This window comes from Bipolaris sorokiniana, assembly GCF_000338995.1.
Source record: "Bipolaris sorokiniana ND90Pr unplaced genomic scaffold COCSAscaffold_7, whole genome shotgun sequence".
Taxonomy (NCBI): domain Eukaryota; kingdom Fungi; phylum Ascomycota; class Dothideomycetes; order Pleosporales; family Pleosporaceae; genus Bipolaris; species Bipolaris sorokiniana.
In genome coordinates this window covers 1,509,916-1,522,399 of record NW_006911901.1, presented here as the reverse complement: position 1 = coordinate 1,522,399, position 12,484 = coordinate 1,509,916, and the positions used below count along the sequence as shown (strand labels likewise).

Below are 12,484 nucleotides of genomic sequence, written 5' to 3'. Positions count from 1 at the left end.
GGTGGAGTCGGGGGAGCAGCTGGGAGCGAAGGCGGCTCGGCAAGCGGCGCGTTGCCCTAAGAGCCATGCCCATCCATATCTATAGCCCGCTGTCCGCAGCTGTGGGAGCGCGAAGCCCCGGTCCTGGCCCGTGGGCTGGACCCGCTCTTTTTTTGCCCGCGCCAACTTCTTCATCGTCTGCTTCTTCTCCGTCTGTTGCTCTTGCGGTGCGACCTTATCTTTTCTACCCCTCCGTCGCGCCACCATGAAAATCTCCGCCGGAAACGTGCCCGTCTACACCATTAGCGGCAGCGAAGCCCGTCCCCTGCCCGAATGGCTGATTCGCAAGCGCAAACGCAGTCTGAAAAACGACCCCGAATTCGCCAATCGTGTGGATTTGCTGCAGGATTTTGAGTTTGAAGAGGCCAGCCAGTGTGTGCGTGTCAGCGAGGATGGCGACTGGGTCATGAGCACCGGAACATACAAGCCTCAAATACATGTTCACTACCTTCCCCACCTGTCTCTGTCCTTTGCGCGCCATACCAATACTCTTGTATGCATCCCACATGTTCAAATCGCACTTCACTAAATGCTGACCTCCTGCTAGAACCAAACCTTCCACCTACTCTCGTCTGATGCGACCAAGAGCGTTCATTTGCAGCAGGACCGGTGCATCGAGTTCCACACGGGCGGAGGCCTCCACTACGCCAGCCGCATACCTCGCTATGGCCGCGACCTCATATACGACCGCCGATCCACCGAGTGTCTGGTGCCGTCCGTTGGCGTCAATGCTGAAGGAATGGGAGAGTGCTTCCGGCTGAACCTCGAGGTCGGCCGCTTTATGCGCAGTTACGAAGTTGATGTGGGCGGCAGCGACGACCTAGCTGCGGGTGGACTGCAGGGTGGCATCGACGCTGGTGCCGTCAACACAGGCGCTATTGCAGAACAGACGCACGGCCTACTGGCACTGGGCACCTCACTGGGCACTGTCGAGTACTTTGATTCGCGCACCCGTACCCGAGTCGGTATCTTGTCATCTCCCAAGGACGCTTTCGAGGGCCGCTCAGAGACGACTGCCCTTGCCTTTTCCCCGAATGGCCTGGAAATGGCCGTCGGAGACTCCAATGGCATAACACACCTCTACGACCTGCGATCTCCTAAGCCGCTGCTGAGAAAGGATCAAGGATATGGCTTTGCCATAAAGAATATCATATACCTTGATGGCGCACAGACACCCGAGCCAAAGATACTAACTGCCGACCAGCGCGTCATCAAGATTTGGGACGCAAAGGACGGCACTCCATGGACCTCTGTACAGCCGTCTGTCGACTTGAACCATGTCGAGTGGGTACCCAAGAGCGGCATGCTGCTAACTGCGAACGAGGGAAGGCAACAACACTCTTTCTTCATCCCGCAACTAGGCCCAGCGCCAAGATGGTGTCATTTTCTCGACAATATCGTGGAAGAAATGGCCGAAGACCCCAATGACCCCAACGCTTTCGGCAAGGGCGCCGTGGGAGACGTGTACGACAACTTCAAGTTCTTGACCATGGACCAACTGAAACAATTGTCACTCGACCACCTTGTCGGAACCACCAGTCTCCTTCGTCCGTACATGCACGGTTTCTTTGTCGCCCAAAAGCTGTACGAGGAAGCACGGCTCATCTCGAACCCAGATCTCTGGCAAGAACAGCGCGCCAAGAGCATCGCCGAGAAAATCAACAAGGAGCGCGAAAGCAGAATCCGTGGCAGCAAAAAGGTGGCCGTCAAGGTCAACCGCAAGCTTGCCGAGAAGATGTTGGAGAAGCAGGAAGAGCAAGAGCGCAGGCGCGCCAAGCGCGTACTCAAGAACGGCGGCGACGACGACATGGTCCAGGCTGCGCCCGCCGTCCAAGAAGACGGCGCCCAACCCGCTGCCGGCGGTGTCCTCAACGACCCGCGTTTCGCAAAGATGTTCGAAGACCCCGAATTCGAAATCGACGAGCAAACCCGCGAGTTTCAGCAACTCAACCCCAGCACCAAGATCCCCAAGGGCCTCACTGCCGCCGAGCAAGAGGAGCTGGAATCCCGAAAGGGATCTTCGGACGAAGACTCCGATGGTGATGACGATTCCGAGGCTGACCGAGTCCGAGCACCAAAGAAATCACAACAACAAGACACCCGCATCTCATCCAACTCCTACAAGAAATCTGGCCACCGCTCCCAACGCGGCCCGGAAATGCACGTCTCATCTTCCCACAACAACTCCAATAACCACCGCTCCTCTGCTCCAGCCAAAGACAAGACGTTCGGCTCCCGCGTCTCCAAACTCAAGCCCTCGAAACATGCTGCTTCTTCCTCGTCCCGATCAAATACAACAGTGGTGGGTGAGCGCGAAATCACATTTGCGCCTGAACGCAAGCAGAAGAAGAGGCAGAGTCATGCGGATGAAGAGGGAGGCCAGCGCCATGATCGGAGGAGAGACGGACAAAGGAGGAATGCTAGTGGTAATGTGTTTAGAAACATGTAGATGTTTTTCTAATCAGTCATGTTGGAGTAATGATACCCTTTTTTTTCTCGTTGATGATTTGAGGAAGATTGGAAATTTCAAAATGGGGAAAGGAGGGGTGGAAATCAAATGATTTGGGCTTGGAGTGATTTGGATCTGGGCATGTGGGTTCACTGGTAAAATAAAAGTTGTTTGATGATTTATGGATCGGAAATGGTGGAATGAGTTTAAGTGTAGTTATCCCAAGTTGGAACATAAGAAACGAATCAACATATCCAGGTAAAAAAAAACGCAAGTCAAAGTATAATAAATGTATTCCAAATCGGAAAGCCTGCGCCCCAGGCACAAAAGATGTCCTAAACCAGTCCAGTCCTCTCGGATCATGTACATGTATGTGTTGAAGAAACGCCCTCATGCACTCTACACTTCTACTACAAATCCCACCGAGACGTTGAACGTCCTCTTCACGCTCTCTCCCCACCCCACTTAAGGACACGTAATCGCCTTCACGGTCCCTTGCTTTCCTTTGTGTGTTCATTTACTTTGCCTGATGTGTGGCTGCTACCTGAGCATCACTTTCTACTCAGCCGACTGCTTGTTCATGAAAGTGTAGGCGGCAAAGGCAAGGGCTCCACCGAGGAGAATAATGGCGTAAAGGCCGACGCCAGTCGAGGCACCATCGGTAGCAGTAGCAGTATCACCAACCGCTGGGTAGCTCTTGGGCTTTGGGTCACCCTCCTATTCGATGTGTCAGCCAAGCCTTGTCGTTAACCGTCTGGTAGTTCGTCCACGGATGTCTCTTTGGGAAGTGCTCCGAGATATTCCCGCATGAGCGTCTCCGCCGGGAATTGCGGATGTCGCCTTTCCGCGATCGGGGACCGAGGCCCCATGTGCTTGGCGGAACTTCCGTTTGCCTGGGGATTCGCAACATCCAGCTATACGTTGCCAGTCTCGGGAATTGAAGAAAAAAAGATGCGGAGGAAAGGGGGAGGGGGGAAGTGAAGGTGGGAAATTCAAGATGTACCTTGCGCTCCAGCTTTCCAACGTACAGACCCTCGAGAATCTCGCGAGCCTCGTCGGAGTGGCCGACGTCCTCGAATGCCTCTGTAGAGTCCTGGCCTCCGACATCGAGCAAAACCTCTTCACCACCCCTGGATATCAAAATGTCAGCGATTGTTTTGTTGCCTGAAACTTGGGGATGAAGTGCAGCCAGCACGACCGAGGTCCAAGGTGGGGTTCTTCTGCAATAACCATCACCAAAGACACCCGCAACATAATGTGCAGCGTCCAACGGAGGCAACGTACGGGTGCTCATCTACAAAGCTCGAAGCATTATAGACCTTGTCATGTACGACAATGTACAGATCCTTCTTGGTGTTGTGTTCGGAAACATCGGAGTAGGTGAATACCTTGTCCATTGTAGAAATGAAGAATTTGCGAGCGTGTACGGGGAGGTGGTAGAGATTGCCGAATCTACTTTGGTAGGTGCGGTACGAGGGTGGGAATTGGTATGCGAGTGCAGAAGCGGATGGTGCAGGTGAGGTGTTGAAAAGTAGATACGGTGTACAGAAAGTTGCCGATTCTCGTAGCGGCTTTAGGGCTCGGCTCTAGGTAAGAATCTACGACAAAAGGCAAGACGACAAATCCCGAACCCCCGATTGGCTCTCGGATACCTGGCTCGCCGACTCCCGCTCCTGATAGGCCGGCCCGAAGGGGTAAGAAGACCCTGTTGCGCCTTTGTCGTGGGGACGCCTATCAGACGGTCGCGGGGCGGTCGATTCACTTTGAGTAGCCGTTTCCGCTCGTTTGAATAGATGGCATGCATACTGCATACACACACATGCAACAAGCAAAGAAAAATGACATGCGATCAATTTCATTTATTGTGCTATGCCATCGTCACGAGCCCAATACCTTGACTCTCATCCACTCGCTCGTCCCGACACCGAGATTTAGTCCGTTCAGCGCCCACCATCTCCTCACGGCCTCGCCTTTGGCTCCCTCGACCCCGTCTTCCAGGGCCTCTTCTATGTCACATGTCTTGTACTCGACTTTCAAACCACTGCGCTTCCACCACTCGAGTACGTGGGCGTGGCCCATTTTAGTAGGCCCCACAAGAACCTGGTTATCAAAAAGAATTTTCTCGCCGCGGAGTTTGCGCCAGTAGTCTAGAATGTGAGTATGGCCGTGGGTCGAGGCAATCTTCGCAATCGTGTCCTCGTGGGAGAAGGGGATGCCCGAGTCGACCCAAAAGATAATTGCAGGTAAACAGCCAGACTGTGTTGCGTAAGTGATGGACTTTCCGACCTTGAGCGGTAGGTCCTCGCGATGCGATTTGGTAGGGGCGTCTTCGTCGATTGGGCTAGAGGGGACAGAAGGGGCAGTCCGGTGGCGACTGTGTTCCTTCCACCACTTGAGCACATGGATATGGCCCTGAGAGCTTGCCTGCTCAAGTGCCGCTTCGGTGTATTTGAGCGCAAGGCCAGAGTGGTACCACCAATCAAGGACTTGGACCGAGTTAGCACGGCTCGCATCGTCAATGGCCTCGTCAGAGTACTCCTTTGTCAAGAAAGCAGGCGACGTTCTCCAATAGTCCAAAATCTCTGTCTTGCCAAACACCGAGGCCTTGTGAGGAAGGAACGTATGGCCAAAGGTTCCCCAGAAAAGATCCTTGTGGCATGTTTCCAGATGGACAAGCACAGGCACCATGGCAAAGCGCATGATGAGTTCAATGCAAAGGCGTGATATGCGTGTCGGCTTTTCCGTGTCAAAAACCTTCTTGATGTCCGGGTATGGATATGTGAGCAGGGCCCACTCGAGTTTCTGCATCTGCGTCTTCGGTCCTTCGTCGCTCGCGGCCTGGCGCCATTCTTTGGGTATTGACAAGTTTGTGTGGACGTTGAGAGTGGTGGCTAGTTCCCAGTCTTTTGTGAATTCAAGGACGATGGACCAGAGTTCGGGCGGAAGACGGGGCCCTTTGCTCCTCGTAGGTGTCAGTGTTGGTAGATGGGCAATAGGCAGGGCGACAGTGCGGTTGCCTACAGCCATGAGATCGATCTGAGTCTGGATGGATTCGTTGAAAGCTTTGTGGCCTTCTATCCACGACTGATATTTGCGGCCGGAGTGATCAAACGACCACAGGAAGGGGGGCAAGACGCGGATCCAATTCCACTTGCGTCGGATCTTGCTGATCTGTTTCCGCGACATGGGATTCTCCCACATCAGTGTTGACATTGCGGGTATGAGCAGTATCTTCTTGGACACATTCCAGCTGCGCAGAAGCTGCAGGTGCAGGCTGGTTGTGAAGCCATGGAGCATGCGCGCCAGGTTCTCTGCATTGAGTGGCGCAAGGACCAACAGGTCTGCCCAGGTGCAATAGTCGGCAACGCATGTGTCGAGGTAGTCGGCATGCTGCCAGTCGGGCGGCGCAGTGCCGTCAGGCGTGTATGTGTGCCATAGCGGCTCGAGTTGCGGAGGAATGGTTGTCTGGGCGGCGGCTGAGAATTCTTTGCAGGCAATGACCTTTAGAGAGACATTGTCGAGACGGTGCAGACGGGCGACGATGGAGCAGCCAAAGCGGAAGGCCGAGGGGTCTGTCAGGGCGACGAGGACATTAAGGGCCCGGGCTGGTGATTGCGTTGCCATTGGAGAAGGGAGGGTGTGTGTTTTGGGGTTGCGGTGAACAGGACAAAGGGCAGTGGCAGAGGGAGTGTGTTAACCCGCCATTGGCCGCAGCCCCACCGGGCCCTCGTGGCTATCTAGTCTGATGCATGTGGCAGAGAGGGCGAAGGGGTGTCATGAACATGGGAAGGGTTTATGGCGAGGAGGTTATGGGACGTGGGCGCAACAGCAGGTGTAGCATGTGTATGTGCATGTAGTAAGTACGTGGATGGGCCAGGGCGGGCAGGGCGGGCAGGACGGGCAGAACATGGGCAGGACATGGACATGGGCAATGGTGGTGACCGTCACGTGCACTCAGCAACGGCGAGACACTTGTTCCGGTCCGGCCGGGCATCGGGGGAAGCAGGCCGCACTCCGACGCAAGAGGCGGAAGGGTGACGTCATATGGCGCCTGGTGGCAAGGCAAGCACAGCCGCATGGGCGGTGGGTGGGTCGTGGCGACACCAGCATGCAATTGTCGCCAAAAAGCCATGCTTGCGCACCACTTGGCCACACCAGAGCTTTTCACGCCTCGCCCGTCCTCTGCCTGCGCTATGCTGCACTAGGCTTAAATTGTAGATCCCAGATATGCGCCAGCTATCCCCAAAGCCGGCGGCGATCGACGCGCCAGGGCGTGCACCAGGCCGTCCAAGTCTCTGTCCAGCCGGTTATGACTGTTGTCCAGCTTCGCCTGTAGTACGACACTGACGTCCTCTGCTTCACTGTGCATGCGCCGCCCCAGCTACTCGTAGGAGCCCTGTCTGCTGGTGCTGGTGCTGGTGCTGGTGCTGCTGTCGCCTCCCGCCCGCCGTCAACATCTAATCTTTGTCCTTGCCTGCTACCCTGTTTCCTCCAAAGGTCCAGATTTCCTCGCCGCCCCCGCACCCTCCACCTTCAGCAGCAACACTGCCCAATTTGATGCGCCTGCCGGCCCTACCCTACCCCGGCCACGACGACGACAAAATCAAAAAGGGGTCTTCTGTTAGCTACTATCAGTCCCGTCGTCATCACTTTCGCCCTCGTCACCTGTTCACCGGTCCCTGCATAACGCCAAGTCAAGGCGCGACCCTCCCACGCCCTCCTTGAATATTATCCCCACGCCTCATTCCTCGCTAGAAGGCCCATGGACGGTTGAAGCGCCCCAGTCTCGACCGTGTGCCGGTGTTCTTGTATTCCTAGCGGCCAACTGGGGTTCAAGGGACCACTTCGCCTTGCCAGCCCTCGTCTACGCTTCATCTGCAATAAGAGATGGCCCACGACTGCTGCAGCGCCTCCATGTCTCAATCATCGGGTCAGATTCCCCAGGATGGACCCTCTTCCCTCGACAACGGTCACCACCAATTCTCCACTGTCTCTCCAGTGCCAGAAGAGCCGCCATTGTCATCTGCCGCCACCGACGCCATCGACTTTGCTACCACACAACCTAGCCAAAGGTCGCGCGCCTCCACTACTGAGACAACAGGTCCCCTCAGCCCCTCTGCCAACGACCGTGTCTTCCCTATCCGCAGTGCAATTAGCGTTGACCCTAGTCCCACGCCCAAAGGTCAGAATGCACAAGGTGACTACTTCCACCCCTACTCCCGAGCAAATGACCCTCGCCTTGCCACCGATACCCGCCGAGCCTCTCAGGGCTCCCTCACATCGCAATCCTCACATGCGTCGCAACGTGCGTGGGCCATGCGCCATGGACCAGGCAAGACGGCGCAGAGAGGCGGACAACCTTTACCCTCACAGCTTTTCAACGACATGTCGTCAAATAAATCCAATGGGAGCGTAAACGATGACAGCCGGTCGCCATCCTTCAAACCCGAACAAGCGCCTTCAATAAAGAGTGGCATCAGCAGCATGGACATGGGTGACTTGGTCACACACCGGTTCAAGCACGTCTCCACTGAGGGCGGTCACATGGTCATAACAGGGCGTGAAGGTGAGACGCTACAACGGTGCGAAGACGAGCCCATCCATCTACCAGGCGCTGTACAGGGCTTTGGCCTCTTGGTAGCATTACGAGATGACCCCGATGGCAATCTGCAGGTGCGTATTGTCAGTGAGAATTCCAAGCGGATACTAGGGCGTACTCCAAAGGAGCTATTCGCTCTTGAAAGCTTTACAGATATCCTCTCCGAAGAGCAAGCCGACAACCTTCTTGACCACATCGACTTTGTCAAGGATGAAGAGTCCAACGTCATGTCTAACGGACCTGAGGTCTTCACCATGTCCATCAAGATCGCAGGCCACACTCGAACCCGCAAGCTATGGTGCGCAATTCACATGAACGAGGCCAACCCTGGTCTATTTATTTGTGAATTCGAGCTTGAGGAAGACCCACTCTACCCACTCGTGCCGCCCAACAACAACACGCCTGACCTACCCGAAGATACCTTGTCCAGTCAGCCTACTGCTGATGAATTCTTGGAAAGCACAGAGATCAAAAGTAGGCCTTTACGAATCCTGCGCAGTGCACGGAAAAGAAAGGGTGAAGCAGCGGCTATGGAGGTCTTCAATATCTTGTCGCAGGTGCAAGAGCAATTGGCTGCTGCGCCCTCATTAGAAAAATTTCTAAAGGTGTTAGTTGGAGTCATCAAAGAGTTGACCGGCTTCCATCGCGTCATGATCTATCAATTCGATCAGAGCTTCAATGGCCGTGTCGTCACCGAGCTTGTAGATCCTCGAGCGACAAAGGATCTCTACAAGGGCTTAAACTTCCCTGCCTCGGATATACCCAAACAAGCTCGAGAGCTGTACAAGATCAACAAAGTCCGCATGCTATACGATCGCGACCTACAAACGGCACGACTAGTCTGCCGTACGGCCGAAGATTTGGAGGTACCCCTCGATCTTACCCACTCATACCTTCGCGCCATGTCTCCGATTCACCTAAAGTACCTCGCAAACATGGCGGTGCGATCGTCAATGTCGATTTCGATTAATGCTTTTGGCGAATTGTGGGGCCTTATTGCGTGCCATACGTACGGGCCTCGTGGCATGCGCGTCTCTTTTCCCATTCGTAAAATGTGTCGGATGATCGGTGATTCAGCATCAAGAAATATCGAAAGGCTGTCGTACGCATCGAGATTACAAGCACGCAAGTTGATCAACACAGTACCAACACAGCACAATCCCTCGGGGTACATCATCGCCTCCTCTGACGATCTCCTCAAACTTTTCAACGCAGACTTTGGCCTGTTGTCGATCCGCGATGAGACTAAGATTTTGGGCACTCTCGAAAATTCACAGGAATCTCTCGCCATGTTAGAGTACCTCAGGATGAGGAGGATCCAGGCCGTAATGACTTCCACCGACATTGCCTCGGACTTTCCGGACTTGCGGTATCCGCCAGGTTTCCATGCCATTGCCGGAATGCTGATAGTTCCATTGTCCGTCGATGGCGAGGACTTTATTGTCTTTTTCCGAAAGGGACAACTTAGACAAGTCAAATGGGCTGGCAACCCTTATGAAAAATATGTCAAGGAAGGCACCGAGGGTTATCTGGAGCCACGAAAGAGCTTCAAGACCTGGTCTGAGACAGTTGTTGGCAAGTGCCGGGAGTGGACAGAGGAAGAGATAGAAACTGCTTCCGTGCTCTGTTTGGTCTATGGAAAATTCATTGAAGTATGGAGGCAAAAGGAAGCTGCTCTACAAAGCAGTCAGCTGACCCGGTTGTTGCTTGCAAACTCGGCACATGAAGTCCGTACACCACTAAACGCCATCATCAACTACCTGGAGATAGCGCTAGAAGGGGCTCTGGATACAGAAACACGAGAGAACCTCTCTCGGTCTCATTCGGCATCTAAATCACTCATCTACGTAATCAACGATCTTCTCGATTTGACCAAGACTGAAGAGGGCGGACCCCTTGTCAAGGGCGAGCTGTTTGATCTCAAAGACACCATTAGGGAGGCCACAGATATGTTTCGCAATGACGCTAAAAGAAAGAACATCGACTATCAAATCATTCAACATTCAGGCTTGCCTAATCACTGTATTGGAGATCAGCGGCGAATACGGCAGGCCATTTCCAACATTACAGCCAACGCAATTCAGCACACCACTCAAGGATGTGTAAAGGTTGAAGCATACGTTGCAGCCAGGACGGGTCGAGACCACGTTGATGTTGAAGTGGCAGTATCTGACACAGGTGCTGGCATGAGCCAGAAGAAGCTTGATCAGCTTTTCAATGACCTCGAACAAGTGCAGTCTGAGCCTGCCTCCATGCTAGAGGATGCCTTGATACCAGATCAGAAGAAGCTTGCGGAACAAGGTGAAAAATCGACGTTGGGTCTTGGGCTAGCCATTGTAGGACGTATCATCAAAAACATGAATGGACAGCTAAGGTTACGCTCAGAGGAAGGCAAAGGCACAAGATTTGTCATACAGTTACCGTTCGATATTCCAGACTCTGAGGCAGATAGCGTTACCACTGGCGGAGCCTCACCTGCAGGAAGCGTTACGCCTCACGCCGAAGAGCCTATACCTAACATTGCCAGTCCCACTGCTGGAGAGCGGACGTTGATAGCGCCAAGTCTGTCTCGCCAAGGTTCTGCAGACGAAGACGACAAACAGACAAGCCATGTTGTCGTACGGAAGACTAGTACTGGGAGTTTGACGAGTAAGAATAGCCTGCGAAGTTTCAAGACTAGCTCGAGTCAAAGAAGCGATGTGGACAGACTTATTGACGCCATACAAGAGCCACACTTGATTGGGAGAGGTGACGCAAGTCCAGGCTCGCGATCTATGAGGCCGACTTTAATGAAACGCAGCAGTCTAGATCCGGATACATCAGCCGCTGCTCGTAGGAGGTCCAAAAGTCTCGAAGACTTTAGTAGCCAGACCGTTGTTCCGCCTCATCAAAGGACTATGCAATCAAGGGTACCTGGTGAAGAGACAATTCCCGGTTCCGATGCTCCTATCGTGGCCTTGAAGGTTCCCGATGAAGGCGGCAGCTCTCCAATTGGCGTCCGCCCACCTGGAAACATACTCGGCGAGGTTGCTGAAGAAGAGCCTGTACAGCCGGCTGCTGAACCCGAACCTTTATCAGCTGACAATATGCATGTGCTTGTTGCCGAAGACGATCCGGTGAATAGCAGGATTGTTAAGAAGCGGCTGGAGAAGCTTGGACACCACGTTCACCTTACCGTGAATGGTGAAGAATGCGCATCTGCATACTGCGATAACTCCAAAGACGTCGATGTCGTCTTGATGGATATGCAGGTACGTGCTGTTGACTATTTATATCTTCTGACATGAACTAATCATTATCAAGATGCCAATTGTGGACGGACTCACCTCGACAAAGATGATACGATCATTCGAAAAGTTACATGGTAACATATACTCTCCCCGAGCAGCCCTTTGCGGACGCGTTCCTATTATTGCGGTCTCAGCATCCCTGATTGAACGCGATCGCCAGCATTACATTGACGCTGGGTTTGATGCCTGGATCCTCAAACCGATTTCATTTGACCGGTTGAACCGACTCATGCGCGCCATTGTTGACACAGATGTGAGAAATGATTGCCTGTATCAGCCTGGCGCGTGGGAAAAGGGTGGCTGGTTCCAACGCGGAAAGCATACCGCCGACGAAGCCGTGACGAAACCGTCTGGCGAACCACCAGTCTCGAATCCCTTAGAGGAAATGGAGGAAGCAGCAGTAATTCGCCCCGAAGACCCAATGGCTGGCAAAGAAAAGGAAACAGGTGATATCCCTGAAGAGCAAGCACGACTTCTGCAAAATCAAGAAGAAGGCAAGACGGAACCGCCTCCTCCACCAGCATCTTCCCCACCTCCTGCTGCTGCTGATGAAGCCGACACCGAGAACCCTCCTGTATGAAAAGATATACATGACCACCTATACACTTTCTTCGCCTATTTTAAGGCTCTCCACGTCCCCATCATTTCTGTCTTAGGCAAAATGAAAAAAAGGGGGCAAAGGCGGAAGGGGGCCGGCGTACTGACTGGCTGCATGAGGGGCATTTTTCTTGCAATGTCCCATTGCTCGCCACAATAGCAAAACACTAACAACGGTCTACGTTATTTTTTCTTTTTTCCTTCCTTTTTCCCTCTTGTCTCCCTTCTTCTTTCTCCATTTTATCTTTTGCCACTTACTCAAAAAGGGCAAAACGTACACGCAGCCATTTTACTTATTAACGTATTGGAATTTCGGGAATCATATCTGACTTTCCCTCCCCCTCTACTCTCCGTCTCTCTTTTGCATTTGTCCAAGGGGACGTTCTTGGACTTTTTGAATGTATTGTGTATTGTGAATGATTGATGCCGCTCCTGCTGCTGCTACTGCTGCTGCTTGCTGTTGGGATAAGATGAGATGAATTGTATTATGAAATAAACATCCTTTTTTAG

At 53.3% G+C, this 12,484-nt stretch overlaps 4 protein-coding genes across 4 annotated transcripts; 2 read left to right on the top strand and 2 right to left on the bottom strand.

The window, feature by feature from the left end:
• Positions 1-244: 244 nt before the first annotated feature.
• COCSADRAFT_357505 (uncharacterized protein) lies at positions 245-2,496 on the top strand (the record flags this gene model as incomplete). The annotated part of the gene is made up of 2 exons (XM_007702072.1): positions 245-532; positions 587-2,496. 2 exons carry the CDS (start codon positions 245-247, stop codon positions 2,486-2,488), a joined length of 2,190 nt encoding a protein of 729 aa, XP_007700262.1. The 3' UTR covers positions 2,489-2,496.
• A 550-nt stretch (positions 2,497-3,046) lies between these two features.
• COCSADRAFT_89310 (uncharacterized protein) lies at positions 3,047-3,885 on the bottom strand (the record flags this gene model as incomplete). The annotated part of the gene is made up of 3 exons (XM_007702071.1): positions 3,047-3,205; positions 3,492-3,618; positions 3,773-3,885. 3 exons carry the CDS (start codon positions 3,883-3,885, stop codon positions 3,047-3,049), a joined length of 399 nt encoding a protein of 132 aa, XP_007700261.1.
• Positions 3,886-4,076: 191 nt separating this feature from the next.
• On the bottom strand, positions 4,077-6,377 carry COCSADRAFT_37074 (uncharacterized protein). The gene has a single exon (XM_007701671.1). The coding sequence runs from the start codon at positions 6,110-6,112 to the stop codon at positions 4,367-4,369; it is 1,746 nt and encodes a 581-aa protein (XP_007699861.1). The 5' UTR covers positions 6,113-6,377; the 3' UTR covers positions 4,077-4,366.
• Positions 6,378-7,294: 917 nt separating this feature from the next.
• COCSADRAFT_325851 (uncharacterized protein) lies at positions 7,295-12,137 on the top strand. The gene is made up of 2 exons (XM_007702070.1): positions 7,295-11,338; positions 11,391-12,137. Exons 1-2 carry the CDS (start codon positions 7,376-7,378, stop codon positions 11,955-11,957), a joined length of 4,530 nt encoding a protein of 1,509 aa, XP_007700260.1. The 5' UTR covers positions 7,295-7,375; the 3' UTR covers positions 11,958-12,137.
• The last annotated feature ends 347 nt before the right edge of the window (positions 12,138-12,484 follow it).